Raw genomic sequence first — 27408 nt, forward strand, 5'->3', positions numbered from 1 at the left:
TTTCTTTCTATAAATCGTTCTCTCGTTCTTTCTTACTTTGGCAATGTGCTTGAGGCACGACCAACAACACCACGCGCTTCAGTCACTCACTCTCGGTGCATCTGCTCGCGAAGAGCTGTGATGTTGTTTCGGAACTGTATCACCCTCTTAGCCGCTTAAAGTCCTTTTCTTCGTCAAGAGAGTACCCACTACCAGAAAACTTCTTCTCATCGGATTGGACGCCATAATTTTGCGAGAGGGCTCGAACATATCATATCTCGAGCCGCCACTGTCTATATCCTTTGGTTGTTAGCTTTGGGTGGAATATGCTCCGCAAGGACGACCTGATGTTCATCTTGGAACAAAGCCCATTTTCAGACGACACCGTCGTTCATGTTTGCATTCGGGAATGAGGGACAAAGAGCCACGATTTGAAAGGGTGCTTTTTATTGGATTCTGTTTCTTTCTTATTCCTCGCCAAGTTCCAGCCCCTGTAGTTATCGCCCGCCCTGCAAGAGATACACACCAAGTGCTTGGGCTGCATGCAAGTAGTAGTAGTAGTAGTAGTAGTAGTAGTAGTAGTAGTAGTAGTAGAAAACCCAAATTTGGTGCTGTTTCGTTTGGCACGGGGCTCCCTAAAGGATGCAGCAAATAGCAAAGTGGGCACGACGAGGAGGCACTGGGCGGCTGCACCATGGCGCGGCCACCCGGAAATCGTGTCTGACCTCATCAGCCAAGTCCCTGTTAGCTTGCATTGACTCGATCAACATTGATCTGTTAGTGAGCACTCGAGTCCCTGTGGAGTGAGAGTACCTATAGGTACCTAAGGCTTCGGTAAGGGACCACTCGGGGGCCCGGGCTCTGTGAAAGTCTTGACCAGACCAGACCCAAGCTCAAGGCTAGGCTGTCTCCTGCGATCCCCGCTATTGAGCCGCCACCCCAAATCCAAGCGCACCAGACACCCAGACCAGCTGCACCGAGTCTGGTCTCTGCACTGTACATAGCCGTGCGTGCTTGTAACAGCTACGGAGCACTCCGTAGGTCCATTGCTTTGTGCCTTTGTCCCGTTGTCTTGCTCTCGTAATGCCTGCCAGTCTCATCACATCCCCAAAGGAAGTTCGTTGCCAAGGATCAACTGAGAAATCACGGGCAATACTCCCCGGCAGTCCATCAATCTCAGTCCTTCTTTTTCGTTCTTTGTTCCCAGCCCAACATTTCACCACTCTTCCGTCTCAATCGATCGCAACTTCCTTCATTGACCCTACCATCCCGCGGCCAGCTCATATGTGTGATCCACAGAAGCTGTCAATAAGCTTCAGGTAGCTGACAATCCATCCACTCTATTAAAAACCAACCATCGTACGATTACATTCAACCGCACCTTCCAACCACCGAAACGGCCAGCTTGGGCGTGTACCCGAACGAAACGCCAAACCACAAACTGCTTCAATCAACAACAATTACAACAGCGTCAGCGCAGCTTCGAATGCCTCATGCTGTGCATTAGCTGCGTCCCCTTAGCAACCGTTTGAATCACGATGAAGGCCACGCCGCTCATCATCAATTGGCACGACCAAAACGCCCCAGTCTACTCTGCCCATTTCGAGCCAAACGGAAAGGGCCGTCTTGCTACTGCGGGTGGTGATAATCACGTCCGAATCTGGCAAGTCGACTGTTCTGGACCAGAAAGAAAAGTCGTCTACCTCTCAACCTTGACCAAGCACAACCAAGCCGTCAATGTCGTCCGCTGGGCACCCAAAGGTATGCGTTTCACTTGTCTCCCTTTCAGACGACTTGTCGTCATGCTTCGTAATCTCTTGCATCGTGTATCAAATCTGACATTGGTTCTCGTAAAGGCGAAATAATCGCGTCGGCCGGTGATGACGGCAACGTGATTCTCTGGGTTCCCAGTGACCTCCCTCCCCTTAGTTTTGGGGCTGATGCCCATGATGACAAGGAATCGTGGAGAGCAAAGCACATGTGCCGTTCTAGTGGAGCGGAAATATATGACCTGGCATGGTCTCCCGATGCCATGCATTTCATCATCGGAAGTATGGATAATGTTGCAAGGATATATAATGCCAATTCAGGTCAGTCGCCGCATTCCGTGTTCCGCCCTACGTCTCTCCACAACGGCCAACTAACAATTGCGGTCTTCAAACAACAGGTGCGCTTGTCAGACAGGTTGCTGAGCACAGTCACTATGTCCAAGGGGTGACCTGGGATCCCCTGAATGAATACATTGCTACGCAATCCTCCGATCGATCTGTCCACATATACTCCCTCAAGACAAAGGACGGGCAGTATACCCTCAGTCATGATGACAAACCCCCTCGCCTCGCCAGTCACATAAAAGCAGATCTGCCTCCTCGAAGGATATCCTCAAACAGTCCTGCCCCTCCGGACTTTGGCCACCGAGCACAGCTATCCGTGATTGACTCCAACACTTCTGCCTCTGTGGGATCACCGGTTCCCTCAGCACCTGGCACCCCAACATCGATTCCCCTCCCAATGAATCCACCAAGCGTTGTCAGCCATAGCAGGAGATCGTCGTTTTCCTCGCGACGGTCTGCTTCACCCGCTCCCACGTTACCTCTACCTGCAGTCATGCCCATGGAGGTGTCGCCTAAGACGCAAATGGGCGCCAAGAATGCCAGTCTCTACGCTAATGAGACTTTGACCTCATTCTTTCGCCGACTTACCTTTACACCGGACGGCAGCCTTTTACTCACACCGTCGGGACAATATCAGACCCAACACCAAGCTGACAAAGACATGAGGCCCATGTATGAAGTAATAAACACCGTGTATATTTACACTCGTGGCGGCATCAACAAGCCTCCCATTGCCCATTTACCGGGGCACAAGAAACCGTCCGTGGTCGTCAAGTGTTCTCCGGTGTACTACACGTTGCGCCAAACCCCTCCATCTACGAAGCACATAACCATTGACACATCGGGCGAAGAACCTTTACCGCCCTTGCCCGAGCCTGTTTCGAAATCAGCATCTGCTCCTGCAGTCATGGAGCCGCCGCCGCCGCCGTCAAGCACCACGTCCGATGCTGGCGTAGCGGCTCCGTCCAAGAGTATTAGTGTTGAGACGGACGCCTCAACACCGGGGCCCAAGCCCGCCTTTGCCCTGCCTTATCGCATGGTATATGCTGTCGCGACTCAAGACTCAGTTCTACTGTATGATACACAACAAAAGACGCCCATCTGCGTTGTGAGTAATTTGCACTGCGCTACGTTTACTGATCTAGCTTGGTAAGTTCCCTTACCTACCCCAGCATCTCTGCACATGTTTTCACGGCTGACTTTGCCTGTTGAAGGTCGAGTGATGGTCTCACGTTGATAATTTCATCATCCGACGGCTTCTGCTCCAGTCTCTCCTTCGCTGCTGGAGAGTTGGGTGACATATACAAAGGCGAAATCGGACCCCCCAAAACCATGGCCGGAGGTGCGAGCATGAACAATGTCAGTTCTACGCAGAATACGCCGACGCCAACACCAACGACCAGTTTTGCTCCGCCGTCGCCATTCCCCAATGGCTCGCACCCCCAGCATCGCAACTCAGCTAGTTCATTCGCCGCACCGTCCCCACCTGCTTCGTTGCTTCCTGCCTCCCAACGCCCACCATCTCCAACTAGGTCAAATTCAACATCATCAATCGCCACGCAACCGTCGTCGGTTCCCACTGGGGTTGTGAGCAACCCGACGCTCATTGCAGGTAGCGTCCCTGCTTTGACTGCTTCTAGTTCTACAAAGGTGACCGGGATGCCCGTCGCAACGCCACCAGAGACGCCACGGACCATGATGGTTAATGCTGCCGGCACCAAGCGGGATGCAAGTGAAAACGAGAAAGATGAGGTCAAGGAACCCAAGAAACGACGAATTGCGCCAACTCCTGTGGAGAAACCGTCATAATGCGCGGTCTCGAGCTCGTATGGAAGAACAAAATGCTGTGAAGTTTTTTTTTGGTCCTTTTTGTGTATACCAGACTGCACTGACTAGCCCTTTTGCATGGAATGGCGTCACGTTGTTCGTTTGATTTTGGACCGGGCAAAGATGCATCATTTCCGACAAATGAATGAATCTTTAATCTTGTACCCTTAACGAAAACAGTGTCGTGTTGGATTTCCCCCTTTTTTTTTTTTTTTGCTTCGTGAGAAAAAGGCTATTCAGCTATCGGCTCTCGCAGGACAGGGGGACTATGGCATGTCATGTTAGCTGATCAGAAACTCTCATTATTTGAGTCAAAGGGAAAGAAGCTTCCTTACCAGGGCTCGATATCGCGATATGGAGTCTGGCAATCCATCCGATTTAATTCAGCACAGGCATCCAGCCTTTTCTCTGAACGAAGCCTTGCACACCTTCATCCCGCATGACATCGTCGCCTCTCCGACCAGTCACCACGCTTGCTTGTTTCGTGCTCAACACCCCTGACATAAAAGGGAAAAGATAAACGCTGGTTGAATCTGTTGTCACCCTCAGCCCTTTTCCTACTTGCGGCCAATGGCTCTGCATTTGCAAGTTCCCAGCGCCTTTTCCCTTGTTCTTTGCGTTTGACAAAACCACAAGCCTCTCTGTCCAAGGAGAGGTACCATTTTCGCCGGTGGATGCTCCCTATGGAATTGCTTGCGCCAGGGTAAGCGTTTGTTCTACGGACTTGGTCGTCTTCTATCTCGCGAATCTCGCGGTCCGTGGCGGACGCTTGGCCATCGTCTTCTTCCCTGGAAACGAGATGACTTTCCTCCTCCGAGTGTGTGGGCTGTTCATCCTCCTCTGATGGGCTTGTTTCGGGATCAACAGCCTTTGGTCGGGCTCTTGGCCGACGTTTGGGTGTTGTACTCGTTGCTCTTCCATGGGCGTCTTCCGATTTGGTCAGGCGGATATTCAAAACGTATGGATTGGGGAGCTTAAACCCGTGTAATCGGAGACGGATTTTCCGGTCGCGAAACGCTTGTTCCAGGAGATGCTGCTGAGTGATTTTCTCGCCATCGACATCTTGCGAGGAGGAGCTTGCTGCTGGAGAGGAAGGATCTTTGCTAGGGGAGTGCTTGGTACGACGCGGGAGAACGGTAAATGTCCCCGTGTCCCAGATGAGGAGGGATCCGGTCTGGCGCGAGGCTGTCTCGACAAGATGGTTCCACAGGGAATGGATCCTTGTCTCGGTAGCGTTACGGTTTAGGCGCACGCTGTTGGGGTCCCCTGGGAGCCCGTACATGATGGCCCAGGATACGCTGCTGGTGGGGTTGATCTGAAGCCGGAGGTCATAGTGGGTGCCAGCAACTGGGTGGTCGTGCTGGTGGATTACGAAATGAGAGCCTGCGAATGAGTGGGCATTGCGGGTGTAGAGTGACGCGTAGTCTTGAATGGAAAGCGGCGGTGGGCGAGGAACGGTTCAAGTGTGGAGAGCGAGGTGGGAGGAGAAGGGGGATACGTGATGGCGTATCTGGATGGTGCCGGCTTCGATGGCGGATGTTTCTGGCGGCACTTGTCTTGAATGATGAGAATTCTTGATCCCGAGACTTTCAGGACGACAGTCTGACTCGATGTCGCCCAAGGAGGTATCTAGTGTCCACTGGAGATTGCGCTTTTTGACGAATGGATTCGGGATGAACTCGGCAGGACGCTTTGACGCCATGCCATGGTGCTGGGGCTGGCGATGAGTCAACATTCTCGATGGGAGTTGCATACAGCACGTGCACAGCACGTCATACGACTAGTCTGGTAGCCGCGAGAGTCAGAGTTGAGCCAAGGGGAGCTGGTGCATACTGACTGGGTGAGGAATTCCAATCGATGGTTGCGATGCGATATGGAAGAGTCAATGGTTCTGATGTGTGGATGGCGGCTGGACAGGGAAACTGAGTGGCAAAAACTAGGTTGTTATCCAATATACTCCGTAAACCAAGCGGTTCGCTCTGTTCCCTCGCAACTTCACAAGACCATACAATACAGCAGTACGGAGTATGCAGATCTTACGTAGCAGGCTCTTTCTGGATTATGGCAAGGCTTGCCTTTCAGCCCGGCTTGTTGATGCAGTGGGCAATTGCCATGTTTTCGAAAATCAGTGAACAAAAATCTGATTATGTAAGCCGAGGCGCCGCCCCGAACCTCCCAGCTCCGTTAAGTTGACGATGCAATTGCTTAACTTTCAGGACAATACCGTTACAGTGTTGGATGCGGCGGCATATACGGAGTAGGTATCCGTCTTGGGTGCTCGGAGACCTGCGAGCACCAGACGCTATGTTCATGTATGTACCTGGCGCCTAATAAGCCTTCCAACTTCCAAGTGCCGAGGCACAGTAGTCGCAACTTCCTACGGAGTACTCCGCACAGTGGTGGAGGGTGGTTAACGAACGCAAGCGGCCGGCCAGCCAATGACGGACTGCCGTGCGAGACCCATCTTTTCCCGCGCCTCGGTCAGCTGCCAAACAAGGCGGACATTTGCCAAAACAATTTTTGGTGGCCAAATGCTTCCTTCATCCCCCCACCAGGCAGACATTCTTACATCTTCTTTCACGCGCTCTGCCAAACAAAGTCACCTTCTCTCGGCAGACGCTGTCCTCCATGCAGCAGCTCGATTTCGCCCATCGTTAACATCCAGCACCCGCCCGCCCGCCCGCTCTTCTTCATCAGCGAACCAGCCCTCTTCCGGCCACGGCTCCGAAATCGTCTCTGACCAACTCCGAGTTTTAGCCAGCCACGGTGACGTTGTTGTTGTAGCGCCGGCTATTTCTAGCGACCCCGGATTTCTCTAGCCATATCAATCCTACAGCTCAGCGGCTCCTGACGGCTACGATGGCCTCGCCGCCAAAACCTTGGGAGCGGCCCAGCGCGACTGCGGCACCTTCTGGTATGCGTTTCCCCTCAAATGTGTTTCTACGTGCTACGTGGAGCCGCCTGCCTCTTCACGTGCTGACTTGGCCATCCTCGACCAGCGCCGATTCCGTCTACCGCAGCTGCCATTCCAACGACCGCCGCACCTACTGCTCCATCGTCCGCATCCCCGACGGCCCCTCCTGTTCCCGACCGTCCCTCCTCTCTCAGCTCCACCATCAACCAGAATGCTTCGGCCTATAGTCGCGCCGGAGCCATGCCGGGCGTGGGCGTGGGCGCCTCTCCATACAGTGCTTACGGCAGTGCCTACTCGTCGCCTTACTCCAGTCCTTACTCAAGGTTTGGCGGCTTGGGCGGCTACGGCGGCGGCGGCATGTACGGCGGATACGGAGGTTACGGTGGCATGTACGGCGGTGGCATGTACGGCAGCATGGGCATGAATCCCAACGACCCCAACAGCTTGACTAGTCGTTTCAGCAATGGGACTGCGGCAACCTTTCAAATGCTGGAAGGTGTCGTGACTGCCTTTGGCGGGTTTGCTCAAATGCTGGAAAGCACCTACATGGCGACGCATTCTAGTTTCTTTGGTAAGTCTGATCAGCCCGGGAACGATTTCCGTCCTTCCAGCCCATTCGTTCTCCATAGACGCTGCAGACTAACACAATCTTTCCCCAACAGCCATGGTTTCCGTTGCCGAACAGTTTGGCAACCTGCGAGACACTCTGGGCTCGATTCTGGGAATCTTCACGCTCATGCGATGGATACGCACGCTGATTGCCAAAATCACTGGTCGCCCTCCTCCGGCCGACGCCACTGCTCTCACACCCGCCGCCTTTGCGCGCTTCGAAGGCCGCAAACCCGGACCCGATGGCACTCCCGGATCGGCCAAGGCTAGCCGTAAACCTCTCTTCTTCTTCCTCGCCGCCGCTTTCGGCCTCCCCTACCTCATGTCCAAGATGATCCGAGCCCTCGCCGCGTCGCAGGAAGAAGAGGCGCGCCGTCTCCAGCAACAGGCCTTGGAGCAACAGCAGCCGGTGGACCCGTCCAAGCTGGAATTTTGCCGCTTGCTATACGACTACCTGCCCCAGGGCAACGCATCCACCATGGAGCTCGAGGCTCGGAAGGGCGACCTCGTCGCTGTCCTGGCCAAGAACGACCCGGCCGGAAATCCCAGCGAGTGGTGGCAATGCCGCTCCCGGGACGGTCGCCAGGGGTACCTCCCCTCCACGTATCTCGAAGTGCTGAAGCGACCCGTCCCAGAGGTCAAAAAGATCAAGGCTGCCCCTAGCGACACCAGCCGCACCAACTCCCTGACGAGCGCATCGGAGACGCTTCACCAAGGTAAAACAGAGTATGATGCGACCGCCGACGGCATGCAACGAAGCCACTTCTACTCATAGCGTGCCGAGTGGGAATGGTGATGAAGCCAGCCCCGGCGCCACGAATCGCACTCCGTACGGGGCGTTCTTTTTTTTTTCGCTACTACCTTGGTTCAAGAGCCGTCAGCCGGTTTTCGACATGAAATGGACCAAGAGTGCCTCTATTCTGCTTGTTGGATATAAGAAGCAAGCTTTCCACACGTAGTGTGTGACTCACGTCAAAGTGTACATAGCTGAAACGCCCAGGTGTGCGTTTTTTCTTCTTTCTTCTTCTTTTTTTTTGTACATCCATCTCACAAAGGCCTGCGTGGGAATGTCTTCTCCTGGTGAATGCCAAACGCCAATGGGCTCGCTACTCGATTGTATAGGGTGATCAAGTCCATGGAGGTGCTGTTTCACGCATGCCATAGAAGTTGTCACAAATCTTTTCTACTGCTAAATACATCAAGCCATCTATCGATTGTAATGCAGTCGGCGCATGTCGGCGCTTTCGCTTTTCTCAGCAACATAACTCCTTTTTGTTCTGCGAATGCCCTGCCAAATGTACCTTTACATATGCGGTGTAGTCTGTGCAACTTGTCTCGCACAATAGCTACAATAGCTTCTTCTCCATCTGCAGCAACGTTGACTAAGTGGACATGGGGGGGCGGCAAGGGCCAGGTCTCGTATGGGAAAAACGGAAGTGGAAGATGCAAGTTTGCACACAAGGAAGCTCCGCTTTGTCGCTGCGCCTATGGACGTGATCCGATGCGGGATACCAAAAGTGACAGCTACCCTTCTGCTTCGTAAGCATTCGATCTGTGTTTAGGCTGGAACTCGAACCCCGGATGAACGGGACCTAAAAACATTTCCCTGAGATGAGGGAAAGAGAATCCAAAAAAAGAAAAAGGAGGAGTTAGCACAGAACCATGGGAGGAAACTATAAAAGGTTGTATTTCTTCACCAGACGTACGTAATCTTTATCCAGTCCTTGTAGTTGCCGCTTGCCATCAAGGTCTCGAGATCGTTTCTGCCGACGTAGGCTGGGGGACGGTCATTCAAGCTGGGCGGAAGGTATTCGAGCAGGCCAATGGGGATATAGCGATAGGCAAAACTGAGCCACTCGAGGAGGAAGCGCCGGGTGAAGCCGATGCCCAGCTCGTCTGAGCCCCATGCGTCGAGGCCGTACCGCACAAACTTCTCGACATAGGTCAATCTCTCAGAGGCGGACTTGTCGAGGTACTGACCTTTCTCGATTTCCTCAAAGAGCCAAGGTTTGATCAGAGCCCCGCGACCAATCATGACCGTGTCGACGCGTGCCTGTTCAATGTGCTCTTGGTATTCGACGTGTGAATAGCAGTCGCCGTTGCCGAGGAAGTAGAGGCGGCCGTCCTTGGCGTTGGGTAAAGTGCTGGCATCCGGTTCCGCTATAGTATCTGTCAGAGCGTCCTTTTGGTTGTTGTAGGTCTTGATCAGAGCAGCGCATTCGCTGATATAGCTCCAGTCAGCGCGCTTGCTGTACCGCTGCTCTCGGCTGCGCCCGTGGAGGGTTATGGCCGCACAGCCAGGGGCACCGAGGCGTTCGCGGTGCTCGCGCGAACCAAATGCAAGCTTTCCAATGACGGCTGGGGCGGTCGGTCGAGAACTCTTCACGCCAGTTCGTATCTTGGCCGTGATGGGAATCTCTCCCGACATGGCGTTCATGCCGCGGATCATGCGCTCGAGTTTCCCTTGAGACTCGAGCAGTGCCGAGCCGCCACCAGTTTTAAACACCATGTCAATGGGACAGCCGCAGTTCAGGTCAATGACACGGAGGTGGGGGCAGAAGCGGTTCAGGACGTCGGCAGCCTTTGTGGCTATCCACGGCTGGTTGGCCGAGATTTGGGCACCGAATCTGACATCTCGTGAATGGTCGTATTTATCAAAGACAAAGCTGTTTTTGCCAGGCTTGAAGGCTGGGGGAGCAATTTCTGATTCGTGCGCTTTAAGCAACGTCCAGTCGGATTTGGAGCCTTGAAGCAAGGGCATTCCCATAGCCATTTCAGAATAGGTGAGCTCGCAGCCCAGCTCGACGCAAAGGCGGCGGAATGGCAAGTTGCCCTGGGTTGTAAGAGGGGCCAGCGTAGGCGTCTCTGCACCAAAATACAAGCGGCGCTTTTCAGACGGCTTGAATGGGGGGTCGACATAGCGCGCGCGAAGGTCTTCGATGCCCTCGTTAGACTGACCCTTGCGACGGTGATGAAATTCTTGGTTGAGACTTGATTCGTCGTTCATCCACTTGATGTACTCGTCTGCCTTGGCAAAGTCGAGGCGCTTACGGTTCATCTCAATCTTGATGGTCATGTCAACATTGTTGTAAACCCCGGGACGGCGCTCGTCTGTTTCGTCTCCAGATGACACCTGAACCTTCTTGGATCCATCATGTCCCGCAAACTCTTCGTCTTTGGATCTATCGATGAGAGTAAGTTCTTTCCGGCCGTCCTCGTGCTCCATCTCCTTCATGTGACTCTTGACGAATCTGCACTTCCAACCAGAGAAGCAGACGCCGTACTGTTCAAAGACTGGGCATCTTCCGTCAAAGGTCTCGACATCTTCTCGCCGTCCCTCCTCCAGATACTTACGCAAATCGTGTGACATGCGGCACTTGTCACCAAACTTGCAGTCATGGGGGGAGAATTCCGAGTATAAGGCGCGGCTGTTGCAGAGCTGGATGGAGTCGCGGGAGCTGCCGAAGCTGCGCTCGGTATTCTGACCCTTCTTCCTCTTTTCCTTCTTGCCCTTTTTGCCTCTGCCACCACCATCTCTAGCGTCTCTTGCATCACCACCTACCCGACCTTCTGCTGCATCGTCGTCCAAGACTTCAGCATTTGGGTTCTTCAGGGTGGACACATCAACGATAAATCTTTGATGACGAAAGTTTGCTTAGCTTCTTGTAGTCTTCTGGTGTACAGTATATCAACTCACTCCTTCTTGATGGCTGCCAGTCCGGCACGGCGGTCGCTTTGCCCGTCAACGCCGGCTGCAGCTTTACTTTCGCCAGTACCGTTGGTTTGCTCCGCCTCCTCACCGCCCTTGTCACCTTTGCTTGCATTCGTGGATTCAAGCGCATTGTCCGTCTTAAGTCTCTTTGCAGCTCTCTCCTCGACGCTCAAACCTCCGTTGTCAATGCGAGACACAGCGCTAGCAAGGTCTGCTGGCAGAGGAGCGTTGAACTTGTTGTAAGCCTTGGCCAGAGCCTTGGGACCGCTCCCTGGCTGAGGGGCAGGAAGTGGCTCCTGCCCAGTCGCATTTTCGTCAAGATTGTCAGTCATACTGATCCTGGGACAACAATGCGATGACCGGCAGGCTTAAATTCAAGTTTCTAACCACCTTGGGGTCACGATTGTGCCAAGCTGGAAGCCTGGGAAAAAGCTGCTTTTTACTAGAATGGAGGTCTCTGCAGAGACGGTGCTTTCCACTGCTATGATAAAAGCCCAGAATTCCACAGAAGGGTCAGAAGAAAAGGCGAACCGATTTTCCAAGGCTGATCAATGGTGCTGAGCATGTTCAAATCAGCACGAAGTGAGCTTTGATTATGAGGGCAAAAATTTCTCCCAGGGAACAACAGCCTTGCAAGTTCTCACCTGGAATTGACACCTGCCAAAACTGGGACGTATTGTAGCTCGGCCTCTAAGAGACTGGCAGTGCCAGCAGTTGTCGGGGAAGAGGAGCGATTTGGTAAGCTGGCTTAGTATTCTTTCTTTCTTTCTGGCCCCAAATTCTTTGCCGCCTCTCCTTCTCCTCTCCTCTTTTCTTGTCTTGCCCTTTTCTTTGTTTTCTTCTTCTTCTACTTCTTCTTCTTCTTCTTCGGCCTCGATTGAAACGTATAGACTAGACAAAGCTGATAGCTGATTTTGCTACGAGGCGACTCGTGGGATTTGTAAGCAAACATCGTGGGGACTTGGTGGGGATTTTCGCGGGGTCCTATGAACCAGGTGTCAGCCACTTGGATCATTTTCAACAAATGCGCTGCTCACCCAATCCCAGGACCCAAGCTCGGCCATGACTGATAATATGTCGCTCCTCAGTCCGCGCGCCCAGTTCTTCGCCAATCATTCCCGTAGCTGCTCTCACCACTGCTCAAGCTAAGCACCTTCGTGAAGCCGCTAGCACTCAGAGGGCAATGAACTTCTATGACTGAGACCATGGCGGACGTCGGCAAGTCGGGGCGACCCCGTCAAAAGACGGTAAAAACAAAGCCGATGCGGTCAAAAACAGCCATCGAAAGCACCTCGCCTAACTCGAAAACAGCCTTATCGCATGGTTCAGACGATTCGGAAGAAGAGGAACCTGCTACTTTGCCACGTAGCCATACACACAGTCATCTCGCAAGTAAGAGCATCAACGATCAGCAACGTAAGCCATCCGACCTTTCCATCCGGCAACGGTCACAGTCTACCTCTCAGGTAGCTTCGAATTCTGCGTCAAGCTCGCACACTGGGAAACTACCTTCCATGTCCAACGATGCTCACACCCCAGCCGAAGACAAGGACGGTCTGAAGGACAAGGACGGTCAGGAGGACAAGGACGGCCAAAAGAACGAGGATGGTCAAGCGGACAAGGACGGTCAAGAGGGCAAGGATGGCCAAAAGGACAAGGATGGTCCTCAAAACGAAGACAACGACAACGACAACGAAAACAAGCGAACCTCTAAATCTCGAAGGAGTTCCTCTTTAGATGGTCGAAAACCTCCTTCTGCGACTGAACCAGCTCGGCCGAGATTCAAAAACACCAAACCTCCAAGAGGCCAACACGTACCCTTCCCGCCATTACCCGACGCCAAAGAATCACCGGATGTGGAACCTGCCCCAGCATCCGGCATGTATTGGTCCAAGGCATTCGTATCAGGATCGCCTCATTCTAATCTGCGAGCGCACACGACCACCTTGATTGGATCGAATATCTATATTTTCGGAGGCTGTGATTCGAAAACTTGCTTCAATTCTTTGTATGTACTTGACGCAGACGCATTCTACTGGTCTTTTCCACACATAGTCGGAGACATCCCGGCGCCTTTGAGGGCCATGACCTGCACAGCAGTCGGCAAGAAGCTTGTTGTCTTCGGTGGCGGCGACGGTCCTGCCTACTACAATGATGTGTACGTGCTGGACACGGTAAACTTTCGATGGACGAAGCCTCGGATTCTGGGCGACAAAATCCCGTCCAAACGGCGGGCTCACACAGCTTGTTTATACAAGAACGACATCTACGTGTTTGGCGGTGGCGATGGTGTCCGAGCTTTAAACGACATCTGGAGGCTCGACGTCAGCGACATGACAAAAATGTCGTGGAAGCTTTTGTCGAGGCCGGAGAAATCTGCCAAGAGCGGAAGCAAGCAATCGCAACCGAGAGCCCGCGGTTACCACACCGCCAATGTGGTGGGCAGCAAGCTCATCATATTCGGGGGCTCAGACGGCGGAGAGTGCTTTGACGACGTTTGGGTGTACGACTTGGACATGAACGTGTGGAAAAAAGTCCACATGTCCGTGACCTACAGACGACTGTCGCACACGGCAACCATTGTGGGTTCGTACCTCTTCGTCCTAGGCGGCCACGATGGAAGCGACTACTGCAACGATGTGTTGCTCCTCAACCTGGTCACCATGACGTGGGACAAGAGAAAAGTATATGGCAAGCCGCCTTGTGAAAGAGGCTACCACGGGACCGTGCTCTACGACAGTAGATTGATTTTGATTGGGGGATTTGATGGAAACGAGGTATTTGGAGACGTATCCATATTAGAACTGGCGATGCATGCGTATTATTCCCAAATAAGTCATTTCACGATTGATGTTTAAGCGAAAATTTATATATGTGCGAGATTTTGCGGGATTTTGGAGGATTAGCACACCGTTTTTTTTTTGGTTCTTATGAGCATGACGGCGCTTTTTTTTTTTTTTTACCCCAAGAGACACCATTTTAGATGTATAAGTTTGCCATCAACAATGAGCCATAAACTACAAAAACTCCTAAAGCCAAGTTCCTACAGCTGGCATCATTGGCAGATCATGCGGACCGACGTAGTCCACTCCAACCCACCAACATCCGTAAACAGCATTCCGGTCAACATCCAAGATTGTAGCCATTTCGAGCTTTTTTCAATCAATTTATGTCGCGAAGCGGCTCACGATTGCAGATCATTTCAACCTGTTCCATGACTCGCATAAATGTCAAGGACACGTCGAGGTGCAGGCCATACATCTTTGAGGCTCATTGACGTCCTCGCACGAGAGGCCTCGGAGCATCTCCCCTGGGAGTCTTGGCAGCCGCTGAGAGACATTGATGCGGCTAGAGGCTGCTGCTTTTCTCGTCATTAAAACGGACAAGGAGTTCACTACAGCATGGCATCTGTCGTCCCAAGATACCAGACATGTACATGTGCGGTAACCGCAACGAATTCCTACGGCGGCTACTCGATATAATGCGTGACTTTTGTCGCGTTGAGCTGCCTCACGTCATTGTATTTCTAGCCTTTGAATCAACATTGCTGGCATGCGCCAGTAGAAATTTGCAACACGTGAGGGTGAGCTTGCATGCCTTGGTCCATCCGTCATCTTGCGCAATCCCCAACTTGATGCTCACGTCTCCAATCTTGTCTCCGTCGATCTTGTAAGGCAGGCGGAGCGCATTTCCAGGAGGGTCAGTCTCTCTTTGAACGTAGGCGCCCAATTGTCGCACTAGTTCCAGGAACGCAACCATGGCATTGTCGAATTTGCGATGCATAAATGTCAAACCCAAAGGCATGTCTCCAGAGCTGTAGAGCTCTAACGTATGCTTCTTAGGCGGTGCTTGCATGGCTCGGCTGCCCAACCGACTTGACGAGGGACTGGGAAAGTCGTACCGAATAATCTTTGACGTACTCCCCATGGGTTGCGGGTCGTAGCCTTGAAATTTGTATTCGAGTTTATCGGCCACGGTTACGAGCAGTAAAAGAGCATGGCCCCAGGCTGCGTTGATCTCTGACCAATCGACAGGCTTGTTGGACAATCGCCCTAGCCGAAGGCCGTTGATGGTAGCAAAGCTGCCGTCGTGGCTGATATAGAAAGTATCGTTGTACACGTTGGACTTTTGGAGCTTTTCGAGGAGCTGAGAATCATGGCTGTACTTGGCGTTGATGCTGTCCCTCTCCGCTTGAAAGTCGGCCATCTTGGTGGCGAAAGCGTTTCGCTCCCGCCAAAACGCCTCTTCTTCTTTGTCAAGCTGGCGAGATTCGTCCTCGAGTGTCAATATTTCTTTGTCGAGAGCATCTTTTTCTTTTTCTAGTTTCTTCAACTCGTCCACGGCCGCGGCTCTGTCCTTTTCTGCTCTTCTTAACGCCTCCTGACGAGACTTGATCTCGTCATCGTCCGGTTTCGCTGCCTTTACTTGCCGCAAATGATTGACGTAGGCATCTCGCTCCTTGACTGCGGATTCCAGTTTTCTTTGCAACCCCTCGACGAGAAGGTCTGTGCATTCCACACATATAGGATGGTCAATGTCAGATCGCGAGGACAGGATCTCGAACAGCCTGTTGATCCTCTCCACATCATCGCCCCTGTTCACGTGTTGACTGTTGAAAGCTGAGCCTTCTTTGGAATCCGGAGCTGGAGCTTGTGCTGGTAGGGTTGGCGGAGTCTCTTTGGAGAGTGTCTGCGGATGGCCAACTTGCGACTCTGTCAGGTATATGAATGACATGGCTGAGTCGCGACTCTGACCGCCATGGTGTCTTTTGAACGTTGGATGACTCGAGTTTTGGAATGCTTGATTATAAAGTGACTTTCTTGCCTGCTGCTGCGATTGGAGGAGTGACGACCGTGGTTCGATTTCATGTTGAGGCGGCTGTGGTGTTGTTGTTGATGTTGTTGTTGTCGATGCTAAAGCACGATGGCTAGTCAGTGAGAGGGACTTTGTGGCGCCGAAGAGTTCTGTGGACGTCCTACAAATCAAAAGATCATATGCCGCTGCGTTGAGTCCTTGGAGGGAGTCGTGCAGCTTCAGCGGCTGCCTGCACTTTTGGCAGAACATGTTCTGACGAGCTGTCTCTAGCCATGGAGTTATCCCATGCTGGCGGCCAGGAACCGATGAAATAAAAAACGAGCAGATTCCAGTTATTTCCGTCCGTCCAAGTACAGTGACATAGAAGCACAGTGGAATCCTGCTGTTTTCAGAATCGAAGAAGATGGAGACGAGATTCTCTTGTTAGGAACGGAGGACGGAGTACGGAGTACTGCGACAAACAACGGGCTGCTGTCACTTGTGTCACTTGTGTCACTTGAATAACTGGACCCACAGTGAGCATAACTCGAACATCATCAGTGGACGCGGGTCCCACCAGACAGTACAGTGCACATGTACCTAATATTGACTTGCCGTTGTTGCCACGGCCAGCCTAAGCCTAATAAACCTGCCTGGGCCACTTAACGCGCGCCGTAACTTCAAGCTCCACGACGCGTCGGCATCAAAAGGCTTGGCTTGCTGAACTTTTTGGCTGTGGCCCGTTGGCTTTTGGCAAACCACCAGGTACCCGCGCATCCTTTTTATCCGCTCGCATCCCGGGTTCCTTACTTGTCAAATCACCGCATACAGTGCATTCTAATTGCAGCGGAAGGCTTGCAAAATCTTTCAACCACACCACATGGGGCGCACCATACTTGCTGTGCGTCAGCATGGAACCCCCCGTCAAGCGGCGGCGACTGGGCCAGCCTGTTCAAGATTTGGGTGACGAGGAGCAAAATGGAGATGAGGACTGGGAGGAATGCGAGGGAGACGAGGGAGACGAGGACAACCAAGAGGCAGCTGGTGAGGACGAGCGACAAGGTTCAGTTGATCGTGACGGTGGTTACCGACTTGCCATTGAGAAAGCCTACGCTGACAGTCGTTTTCAAGCGACCATGGCCCGCATATACGAGAAATATGGAAGGGATTTCGAGGGCATCGGTGACGAAATTGACATGTCTACTGGCGAGATTGTTGTCCACAATGGCCACCTTGAGAATATGCGCCACGATCTCGACGTCGGAATTCCAGGCGAAGCCGAAGAAGCGGAAAGTGGCGAGGAAGGGGGGGGCAGCGACGACGGAAACTTGACCGATCATGACATGGCAGATGCCTCTCCGCAGGTGACAGGTGACCAAGATGGCATCGAAAACACAGAGCAAAATACCATTTGGGTGACCGAGGTGGACGACAACCAAGTGGCTCCCGATTACATGCAGATGCAGGGCTCTTACCCGGATCCGGACGCTCTGGACGTTATTCCTGGATACGATCATGGCGCAACGACCGAGGGTGGCCCAAGTCTGATGTCTGGACTCTATGACGGCGGCGGTTTACGATACTCGTCATCGTTGGGAACATTCGGCGCCTCTCCGTTCGCTGTTGGTCCGTGGCAAATGTTGCCCCCAACCCAGGAGCCATACCACTTTTCCAAGCAGGACGGCCACAGTTCCGTCTGGGCCTCAGACTATCAGCTCAAGGACAACGAATCCGATCAGCGGCTCTCCTTAAGAGCCCAGCTGGGGCTATCTGGGAAGAAGCCACGGCCAAAGAGACCCAAGGCGCTACCCTGCCCGGACACACACGACGCTGCCACTCAATCTGCCAACCTTTTCGAACAGCATCCTGAAGAAGCATCCGCCCTGTCCGTAAGCGACGAAAAGCGATACGGAAAACGGCAAACAAAATGCGCACGTGGCAAAAGACGGAGAAACATGACAGGGAAATCTCTTTCTGGCCCAGTCAGGGAAGACAGCGACACTATCGAAGACTCGTTGTTTTCTGGGGATGAACTGGATGTGTCGTCCCAGACTGGTGACCTGACTGATGAAGCACCTCAAAGCAAGCCAAGCCATGCGGCAGGAACATGCGACAGAGTCATTCCGGATTCTCAAGATACCTTTGCCAGTCAAGACAACGATGCAAATGTTCAGCCCCCAGCTGCCAAGTCAACACGGCTAGCGTCCCACAAGCCCACTAGACAGGACTTTGATGTAGCCTGCATGCTCTCGGATGATGAGTCCCCTCTATTCCTTGGGCCGTCAGTCGGGGTAACCAATAGCGGACCTAAATCCATCGCTGCCCCAACTGCTGAGCCGAAGCTCGTTCGGCCATCCGGGACACACCCTGGCGACACCACGACCAACAAAGGGCGAGGCAGACTTAAGAAAGGCATTCTGCCTCCAACTGCTTCTAGGAAACAGAGACGGTTTGTTCAGAAACCACTCAATCCGTCTGGTTTCACGCATGACACGGCAAATCGGAACGACAGGCCTCTCTATAACAAACATCACCCTCACTCGAACCAAGCAAAGCCTGTTGAACCACCGCATCGGAATACTCAGCAACAGCAGAAACGCGCTATTCCCAACAGTGAGCGCTCGTCAAACCCACCGACGATTCAGCCGGAAGCTGCGTCCGGGATGAAACGGAAGCGAGGGCGACCCCGAAAATATCCCCCTCCCGCATCAGCTGCTGAGCAAGAGGCGCAAAAGCAAACCGAAACCCCTGTTCAACCGCAACCCATGCCGTATCCGACTCAAGGACCCGGCCAGCCGTTTTTCTATCCACCATTTCCGCAAGCAATGCATCCGCAGCAGCACTTCCCGTACCCCTTGCAGCCTTTCATGCCGCAGCCGGCCTTTCATCACCCTTTTCTTCAGTTTCCTCCCCCGTTTCCCTACCAGCCCATCCAATATCCCTTTCTTCAACAACCCATGGCACAGATGCAGCACCAGATGCAGCACCAGATGCAGCAACAGATGCTCCAGCAGCCGTTTCAGCAGTTCATGCAGCAACCTACGCTACCGGTCCGAAATCCCTTGTCACCTCAACGGGATCAGCAGCCTGTCAAGCGGAAACGGGGGAGACCGAGAAAATATCCCGTGGGGTACAAGAGGAGTCGATCGAGAGCGCAACCCAGACCATATCAACAAATTGCTGGGCTGCAAAATAGTATGACGGCTCTATTAAGCGGACATGCCACCAGAACAATGGTGTCCGAGGACGCATGGTACGGCGTTGCCAGAAGTCTAGCCCAAGACATCTCGTCGTTACATGGAAGCTTTCTGCTTGCCAACGCTTTTCAAGCGCAAACGGAGCCATACGCACCCAATATGATGCCACCCCGCTCGTCGTCGCCTGAGAAATCTAGCGAGTCAGGTTCCAGTTCTTCCGATTCTGAGGACGAGGTGGTGCCGTATGAAACCAGCCGCATTACTGAAGTACTAGAAGATGAAAATTCTGTCATCACCTCCAGACGGCCGGCAACAGATGCTGCGGAAACTGATACCGAGGGACACTCTTCTGCAGCCGAAACTCCTGGGTTTGAAATGCAGAATGGAGGGCCGGACGATGATTCAGACGATGAAGATGAGGACGGTGTCACCATGGATGACGACGCGGGATTTCCAACAATGGAATCACCCGTGAGAGTTGGACAAGTGGTCCAGCCAACTCCCTCGCCGCCGAGTCCGCCGACCAGCGCTCACAGGTCTTCTTCTCTCGTCAAGTATGCTCGTCCCCAGAGAACCCCCTCACCGGTGCGAAGTATAGGCAGGAAAACCCCATTGCGCCTGCAAACGCTCAAGCCTCGCACCCCGACGTCGCAACAGTCGGATCCGTTTGACCTCCCTTCTTCACCGCAGCCCGCTGGTACATTTAGCCAGGGGTCTGCAGGAACATTTCAGAACGACGGTGCCGAGCCCGAAGCGCCACATGATGATTCGCAGAAGTTCCTTGGCAGCTTCCAAGAGGTAGTCGACGTTGAATCGCAGGTTGCCGATGAAGCAAAGCCGTGTTGGATCGATGATGCTTCTCGTACGGATGACATGTCCGCAGGGTTGCACAGGGGGTCTTCTGCACTAGCTGGCAGGCAGCGTGAGTCGTCAGAAGCCGCCGCGTCTCCAGTTTCCCAGGCGCGAAATAAAGGGTCACCCAACCGAGCCGCGAGAGCAGCAGCGTCAACGGGCAACGTCGTCGCCACGCCTACAAAACCGGTCACAGATGTCTCTCCAAAAGCACCGCCAACGAGCCTGACCCGCCTTGGGCCTGGCCAATCGAAGATGACGGATTTCTCGACGCTAGCCGACGCAACGCCTCGCAAGAGCCCTCGGGCAGTTCGAGTCTCGCCAAAGCGGACTCTGCTCGACACAAGCGCTACGGCTGTGACTCCGGAGAAACCAGCGGCGCGGCGATCCGCCATGGTTCCCAGGTCAACAGAACGGTGTACGCCAGTGTTTGTGGAATCCACAGCCGCACCCCTCAAGCTACCGATGCTCGAGAATCGGCGGACCATGAAGCAACTGAAGCAAGCGGTGATAGCGCCCCGGCTCAAGGCCGTGGACCCAAATCCACCCGCATCCAAGGGTCCGCCCACCAATCCCGGGGAAAACCCAGTCCGGGACATGCCGGGGTTTCCAGCAGAGCCAAAGAAGGCACTCAACTCACAAGCTTGGAAGGCGGCGTCGACGAAGCACACCCCCGAGCCCAAGAACACAGACTCACGAGCGGCCTCCTCGGAGCCAAGACTTGCCTCGAGGACAAAAGGCTCCGAGCCCAAGGCTTCCACGAGGTCAATATCACCCACCACATCTCCGCCGCGGCACCAGCCCCCCGACGTTGTGAGACGGTCGGCCCCACGGCAGCCACTACCACCCCGCGCCTCGGTCGACAGCAAGAGCAGGGCAGAACAAGACCAAGGAGACGAGCTCGGAAACCTGGCCAAGCCGAAAAAGGCGTCCTCGTCCAAGCCCCCACGCCCATTTATATCGAGCAAGATCGCGCGAGACAGCTCGCGCAAGACACGGAAACCCAGCCCGCCAACCACGGAGGAGCACAGGCCGGCCCGGGAACGAGACGGGAAGGGGAAGAAGAGGCGGCGCGCGGATGTCCCCGGCACGCCGGCGGCGTCTGGCGGCAGTGCTGCCAAGGTGTGCGGCGTGGACGGGTACACCTGCAACAGGGACTTTTGCTTCACCTGTCTGTGAGGGGGCCGTGTGCACCGGCGTGTTGCTCGTGGAACAAGCTGTCAGTGGTCAGAGGTTGATTTGGATAGGGACTACATGTCAAAGCAATCAGATAGCCGTAACTCATCGTGTAATCCAACAGAGAGCCAGTCGTACTTGCAGCTGGCTGAGCCAGGCTTTGAGCATCATCTTCAAATCATGCATGGCTGAATACAACGCAACGTTTCCCCAGTACAAGAAACCCGGGGTCTCCTTGGGTTGCGCTACTCACCATCCTTCGCCGCGGTTTCCGCCGTGATTTCCGCCGTCGTCACGACTCGACCGCCCTCCATCAATCACTCAGTCGCAGGAAGCACCAAGCAGCAAGGTAGCATGACGCCGGTCTGCACGTTTCAATCGCCCAAAGGACATCGGAGGCATCGCACAAACCACGGGAGGCGCCGCTACCAAAGCCCTCGCACCGCTCATTGATGGCCCGCCGCCACTGGATTGCAAGCTTGTGTCCAAATGCCGTACATTACTATGGTTGCTCCAGACAAGAAATGATCAAAACCAAAAAAAAAAAAAAAAAGGCAAAAAAAAAACCTTTCCGCAACGACCAAAAAGCAGAGCCAATCAATCGGTAGCAAAAAGAAAAATGAGAAGAAGAAAAAAGCACTAAAAAAGAAAAAAGATGCGTCTCCCTTTCCCCCCGCCGCTGTGTCGTTTCGATTCTTGATTTCCCGTAAACGCCGTCGAGCCGCCCCGCGCCGCCCTTTCTGTAATGACGTCGTGAAAACCATGGAAAACTCGCTGCTTAGGATAACATATGGTCTTGTTTCGAAATGTATTCATGATAGTGAATGTCTCGGTAATTGTGGCATAGGCATGAGTTGCGATTTCCATTCCCCATTCCACCCGCCCCCTTTTTACCCAACTCATCTCCTCTCGTCCTGTTCAGGCAATTCCAAGGGCTGTCTGGCCGCTACTTCAAGGAGATATTCCTTGTGGAAAGATCCCTGCGGTAATTCAACCCCGGGATGCCGGGTGCGGACAAGGACGAGGTGAGTAGAAAAGGGGGCTGGCCAGTTTGGCCAAGACGCCAAAGGGTATGGATGAGAATAGGATGATTGATAGGTTTAGTGTCGGATGCAAGCTTGCAGGCTCGCCTTGATTTGCTTTTTTTGCCCTCCCTGTCCGCGTTCCACTTCAGGACTTGTACGTTCCATTGGGGTCGGCCAGGTGGCGCTTGAAGACTTCGGGATCCCGTACAGGGTCGAAGTAGGGATGAACTTGGGCCTCCTTAGCGGTGAGTCGTTCCTGTTCGCAGCGTGTTAGCCGGTGGACGTTATCGCCTAGTGCGCTCAAGTGTTGCAGAAGGGGCGGGGACAAAGGGGAGCGTAGCGGCGGACACCTACTTGGTGGTCATATCGCAACAGCTTATCGAGGAAGTCGATAGCTTCGTTAGAGACAAAACGCTGATTCTCGGACGTCACGAAACTATGCCAAGGCTTCTTTTGAAAACGGCCGAGGATATCGTCGTACTGTGCATCGAGCTCGATTTCATACTTGTCCAGATAGTCGAACAGCTCGTCCGTGCCCAGGACTTTGGCAATCTTGACCAGTTGATCGGCGTTGCTGTTGCCGTGGAAGAAGGGTTCTTTTCTGAAGATCATGGACGCAAACATGGCTCCCAAGCTCCACATGTCCAGGCTGTAGTCGTACTCTTGAAAATCAACAAGCAGCTCTGGCCCTTTGAAATAGCGAGAGGCCACTCGCACGTTGTACTCGGTTCCGGGGTGATAAAACTCGGCCAGGCCCCAATCGATGAGACGCAGCTGGTGCACAAGAGGGTCAGCCTACATCAACACGCCACCCACCCCCCCCTCTTGCCTGATCTGGTGCCGAGCTACCGCTCCCCCCCCGGCGCCACAACACGACAGAGAACCCTGCGGCAATCCTACCTTTCTGTTTTCGTGATCAATCATGACGTTGTGCGGCTTCACATCTCTGTGCATGATTCCCTTGCTGTGGCAAAAGTCCAAGGCCTTGAGCAACTCGTGAATGTAGAATCGTACGTCGAGGTCGTTGAACTTGGGATACAGACTGCGAAAGTCGATGTTGTTGACATATTCAAAGATTAGGGATGGCGTCTTGCTCTGCAGCACATGGGACAGGCAGGTGAGAAAAGCAGCCCTGGTCAGCAAGGGGCAATCCCGTCGTGAGGAGCCGGAGCCGGAGCCAGAGCCAGAGCCATGGCCATGCATGCCCCATGTCCTAGAGGGATAATCCGGGCGTACGCACCTGTGAGTCCCGAACGACGTCGAGAAGCGCGATAACATTTGGCCCGCCGGCCAGGTTCTGGAGGATCTTGATCTCGCGCTTGATCTTCTTCTTCTTGACAGGCTTGAGCACCTTGACAACGCACTTCTGATAGTTGACAACGTTGATGCCTTCAAAGACTTCGGAATATTTACCCCGACCTGGAATGGGCAGATTGGCGCCGCGCGAGCAGCCCGTTGGGTCAGCAGAGGAGCGCACCTGGGTGCGGCGAGCCGTGGATTGATGGGTTGACAAGCATACCAATCTTCCTGACGACTTCGTAGTTTTCCAAGACGCCCCAGCCTGTACATGCCCTCGGGCGTCAGCACTCGACACCAATCCCTCGCGCCAACCGCAGTGCGGTCGGCATTCATCACGTACTGATGTTGACTGAATCATAATCCCAATAGCTGCGGGGCATGTTCTGGTTGACATCTGCGTAGACGCGAGCCATGATGCCCTCCCTGGCGCAGAGTGTGCCGCGACGACTGGACCGGCGGCACTAGAGATACTTGAGATGATTGATCGGCCTCGCCTCGTCGTGGGAGGAGGGGGACGGGGCACAAGCACGCGGCCTGGTCTTGTTGACAAGACGTGGTGGTGCTGGCAGTTTGGCGTGCCGTGTGGTTGTGGTGGTCCTGGCAACTATGGAGTCTGGAACTCTGCACTCTGGAGCCACCTGAGCGTGGACGGGTGGTGGGTGGTGGTGGGTGAGTGGGTGAGTGGGTGAAGTGGTGAAGTTCTGGTGGTGACTGGCAAAATCCGAAGCGGCATGAGCCCCACCCAACGCCCCAGCGAGGGCCTGTGATTGGCCTTTTGCCTTTGACGAAGCGAACCACCCGACGGTCCAGCGGCCATGCCAGCCTGCAAGGACCGCTTGAGGTTTAGGTGCTTTTACCCATCATCAACAGGCTTCACTTCTCATGCCACAGCACCTCAATGGGTGCGAGCCTACATGTGCATTCCCTTGCCTTCTGCATCTCTGTCCAGCAACCTTTAAACATGCTGTAAATTCGAATCAAGAGAGTTTTTGGTCTTGTATCCGTGCATCAACATCACATCACACCTTTCTGAAGTATGACCCCCCCCCCCCCCCCCCATTAGCATCAGGAAAATCAGGTCGGGATATCATGCCCTCCTTTCTCAGGCCAAGGCACTGCGGGTAGGTAGGTCGTCAGTACCCGCCCTGTCTCTCATCAGCATGGTCTCAGTGCTCAGTGCTTTTCCAGTCCCCGTCAGATTGCGGCGCACAGTATCTATCATTGGAGCCACCAATCGGTCATGGCAGCCTTGCGAGCCTGAAGCTGTGTGTAAAATTAGCAAAGAGATACATGCCCTTGAATCAAGCACGGGCATGTATGGAGTGGCGACCTCAGAGAGAAGATTAATTCACTCGTCATTTCTCGATTGCGCATCCATCCTCATCTAGACAAGGTCCAGAACGAGTCCTCTGGCTGCAAACCAAGATCTGACTAAGGATGACGATACAAGGATTTTCATCATCGGTCGGGCGAGGTAAAGGCATCATCTAAACAGGCTTACCTCGCTCTGATGAAACAACCTTGTTCGGGTTGCATGCCACGGTCGTCAAGCTTTATGCCGTCCTTTCAATCGTATTCTAAGAAGTCGAGCCCTGCATCAACAACATCCCAAGTGCGCTTTCTGAGATCGGGCTTGGGCTCTTTCGCAACCCTCTTCGCCCCCTTTCCTTTCTTCTTCTTCTTCTTCTTTGTGTGGCCCGTAGAGCTATGCGCTGTCTGATCTGGTGTGGATGGGTGGGCTTCTTCTCCAGATGCGATTCGGTCAGTACCCCTTGATTTGATTGTGCTGGCTCGTTCTTGGTTTTTCGCGAGCTCTCGTAGCTCCGAGTGCCGAAACATCTCAACCTGCTCGTCAGTGAGGGTGCGTTTCACCCCATCGTCGTAATATCCCAAGTCATCGTCATCCTCCTCTTCAGCCCAGTAATCGTCCTCATGGGTTCCGCAGTAGTAGCCATACGTCTCCTCTGATGGCAGATCAGTGAAATCATTGGCGAAGCTGGCTACAGCTTGGGCAGAGAAATGTCGTTGATGGAAGCTGATGAAATCATCCTAGCCATAGAGAGCTTGGGGGGTCAGCTGAGCCCAAAAAAAAAAAAAAAAAAAAAAAAAAAAAGGGAGAAGTAGCGTACTTGCGATATTTGCAGGCTTTCTGCGAGTTGCTGCCATGGTTGGTTGCGAATTCCTGTCGTCTTTGCACTTGCTAGCGTGTCCATCACGCCCTTGATTATGGATGATCGGCAGCCTCTGTTTTCCGGGGATGTTGCTCTTGTTGAACGTTGCAGCGACCCGAGGTGGGTCTTTCCGAAAGCTTCGCAGAATATACTCCGTACAGTGCCAAAAAAAAAAAGTAAAAGTAAAAAAGAAAAAAGGCCACGAGTTAATGCACGCCTTTACCCGGGAAAAGGCGTCTCGTGCCGATTCGGAAGCGCGCTATGAGTGATAATGAGTTATCAGGTTTCCGCCCTCCAAAAAAAACATGACAAAGTCGTGAAAACCAGAGGCCAAGCAACTGTGGCGCGCGTCGAGAGCAACCAGACCTCAGGTTGGTCCCCCAGGTGGAGCTTTATCACGGTTCCTCCTAGCTGTAGCCTGTCAATACTGCGTATGTGCGGTATTACGGCGTAGTCGCAGTGTAGCACGAACGAGGCTATCAGCCAAAGTTCAAACGAGGCTCTCAACTCGACTTGAGGAGCGCCAGAGCACTCTCAAACGCACGAACCACCTCCTCGTCTTCACACCAAAAGTCAGGACATGAGACACGGCATAGAGATTGCGGTGCGGGAGTGCTCACAGTGCTTTTGCTTCTGCGCCATTTTCTCTTCCGACAAAATCACAAATCTCTGTCGAGTGCGCAATCGCTTGGCGGCCCGGTCGTCGTCATGGGCTGAGGCGCTGGCGGCCCAAACTTGAAAGTACTTGCATGTCTGTAAATACGGTCTGTCTGCCACGGGAGAGCATTGCGCAGAGGATAGAGCATGGTAATATGTATACCTTTGACAAACTCTCGGCCTCCTTAAGGATCTCCCTCTCCGCTTCATCTGCTTCTCGCAATGCCCTCTCGTACCTTGTTTCAAAGTCGTCCCAATCAAAGGGGGGAACATCTGCCGGCAGAGGACTGGGGGATGAAGACACGTTTGCATGATGGTTCTCAACGGCGTCTGACGGTGTTTCCTGGCCTTCAGCTTGCTTTTCCAGGTCTGATGCAGTTATTGTATCATCCGCAGCTGGCTTCTCCTCCTCTTTTTCTGAAGAATGAGACGACGCCAGGGATTCCTGGGCAGGGTGTGGTGGTGACGATGAAGGCATTTTTTTCATTCAATTTACTTGGCCACACGGGCTTGACGACGACGTGCAAAGGCTTCCCAGCCTGTCAAACGAAGCTGTTGTTTTGTTGGGGGGGGAGGGGGAGGAACTCGCTGTCGGGCCAAGTCTGGCCATCCAACAACAAAAAAGCAAAAGTCTGTTCACATGAGAACGTCGCTTTCGCGTCCAATGTGCAGCCTCGCTGGATCGAGTGAGACTTGCGTCGAATCCTTGGTGATGGTGGCTTCAATGCTTCCATCCGGGCGTGTGACAGCTGGTAAGTTATCATTGTTCAAATCTAGAGGTGGAAAGTGGGCACGAACCTATCTACTCCGTACCTACCTGCAGGTATGTACCTAACCCAAGGTGGGATGATCACATTGCTCGCGTTCCCAGCAAAATGATTGGCCCAGCAGCGACAATGCGCGGTGAAAGGCTACATGCATCTACATACTATGCATGCACCTACCTCAGGTACCTAAGGTAACCTACCTTAGGTACCTTAGGTAAGTTGACCAGATCTGCTGGTATGTATCAGACAGGCCTTCTCTCTCATGACTTGCCCCCCAGGCAACTCACTAAAATTAGTAAACCCAGGGCAGTTGCC

At 53.4% G+C, this 27408-nt stretch overlaps 10 protein-coding genes across 10 annotated transcripts; 4 read left to right on the forward strand and 6 right to left on the reverse strand.

Annotated features, from left to right (window-relative positions):
* Positions 1-1517: 1517 nt before the first annotated feature.
* Positions 1518-3902, forward strand: UV8b_02699 (uncharacterized protein; the record flags this gene model as incomplete). The annotated part of the gene is made up of 4 exons (XM_043140197.1): positions 1518-1740; positions 1836-2069; positions 2147-3242; positions 3308-3902. 4 exons carry the CDS (start codon positions 1518-1520, stop codon positions 3900-3902), a joined length of 2148 nt encoding a protein of 715 aa, XP_042996131.1.
* Positions 3903-4152: 250 nt separating this feature from the next.
* UV8b_02700 (uncharacterized protein) lies at positions 4153-5202 on the reverse strand (the record flags this gene model as incomplete). Its single annotated transcript, XM_043140198.1, has 3 exons — positions 4153-4186; positions 4256-4281; positions 4645-5202. 3 exons carry the CDS (start codon positions 5200-5202, stop codon positions 4153-4155), a joined length of 618 nt encoding a protein of 205 aa, XP_042996132.1.
* A 1577-nt stretch (positions 5203-6779) lies between these two features.
* On the forward strand, positions 6780-8218 carry UV8b_02701 (uncharacterized protein; the record flags this gene model as incomplete). The annotated part of the gene is made up of 3 exons (XM_043140199.1): positions 6780-6834; positions 6920-7405; positions 7497-8218. 3 exons carry the CDS (start codon positions 6780-6782, stop codon positions 8216-8218), a joined length of 1263 nt encoding a protein of 420 aa, XP_042996133.1.
* A 749-nt stretch (positions 8219-8967) lies between these two features.
* UV8b_02702 (uncharacterized protein) lies at positions 8968-11487 on the reverse strand (the record flags this gene model as incomplete). Its single annotated transcript, XM_043140200.1, has 3 exons — positions 8968-9049; positions 9150-11078; positions 11141-11487. 3 exons carry the CDS (start codon positions 11485-11487, stop codon positions 8968-8970), a joined length of 2358 nt encoding a protein of 785 aa, XP_042996134.1.
* A 930-nt stretch (positions 11488-12417) lies between these two features.
* UV8b_02703 (uncharacterized protein) lies at positions 12418-14013 on the forward strand (the record flags this gene model as incomplete). The annotated part of the gene is made up of 2 exons (XM_043140201.1): positions 12418-12571; positions 12695-14013. The coding sequence occupies 2 exons, from the start codon at positions 12418-12420 to the stop codon at positions 14011-14013; spliced, it is 1473 nt and encodes a 490-aa protein (XP_042996135.1).
* A 652-nt stretch (positions 14014-14665) lies between these two features.
* On the reverse strand, positions 14666-16219 carry UV8b_02704 (uncharacterized protein; the record flags this gene model as incomplete). Its single annotated transcript, XM_043140202.1, has 2 exons — positions 14666-16068; positions 16135-16219. The coding sequence occupies 2 exons, from the start codon at positions 16217-16219 to the stop codon at positions 14666-14668; spliced, it is 1488 nt and encodes a 495-aa protein (XP_042996136.1).
* A 641-nt stretch (positions 16220-16860) lies between these two features.
* UV8b_02705 (uncharacterized protein) lies at positions 16861-21177 on the forward strand (the record flags this gene model as incomplete). Its single annotated transcript, XM_043140203.1, has 1 exon — positions 16861-21177. The coding sequence occupies one exon, from the start codon at positions 16861-16863 to the stop codon at positions 21175-21177; it is 4317 nt and encodes a 1438-aa protein (XP_042996137.1).
* A 1167-nt stretch (positions 21178-22344) lies between these two features.
* On the reverse strand, positions 22345-23911 carry UV8b_02706 (uncharacterized protein; the record flags this gene model as incomplete). Its single annotated transcript, XM_043140204.1, has 6 exons — positions 22345-22455; positions 22554-22973; positions 23100-23294; positions 23440-23618; positions 23719-23760; positions 23839-23911. The coding sequence occupies 6 exons, from the start codon at positions 23909-23911 to the stop codon at positions 22345-22347; spliced, it is 1020 nt and encodes a 339-aa protein (XP_042996138.1).
* Positions 23912-25064: 1153 nt separating this feature from the next.
* UV8b_02707 (uncharacterized protein) lies at positions 25065-25711 on the reverse strand (the record flags this gene model as incomplete). Its single annotated transcript, XM_043140205.1, has 2 exons — positions 25065-25547; positions 25628-25711. 2 exons carry the CDS (start codon positions 25709-25711, stop codon positions 25065-25067), a joined length of 567 nt encoding a protein of 188 aa, XP_042996139.1.
* A 461-nt stretch (positions 25712-26172) lies between these two features.
* UV8b_02708 (uncharacterized protein) lies at positions 26173-26804 on the reverse strand (the record flags this gene model as incomplete). Its single annotated transcript, XM_043140206.1, has 3 exons — positions 26173-26228; positions 26290-26422; positions 26490-26804. The coding sequence occupies 3 exons, from the start codon at positions 26802-26804 to the stop codon at positions 26173-26175; spliced, it is 504 nt and encodes a 167-aa protein (XP_042996140.1).
* Between the last annotated feature and the right edge of the window lie 604 nt (positions 26805-27408).

Source organism: Ustilaginoidea virens, chromosome 2, assembly GCF_000687475.1.
Source record: "Ustilaginoidea virens chromosome 2, complete sequence".
Taxonomy (NCBI): domain Eukaryota; kingdom Fungi; phylum Ascomycota; class Sordariomycetes; order Hypocreales; family Clavicipitaceae; genus Ustilaginoidea; species Ustilaginoidea virens.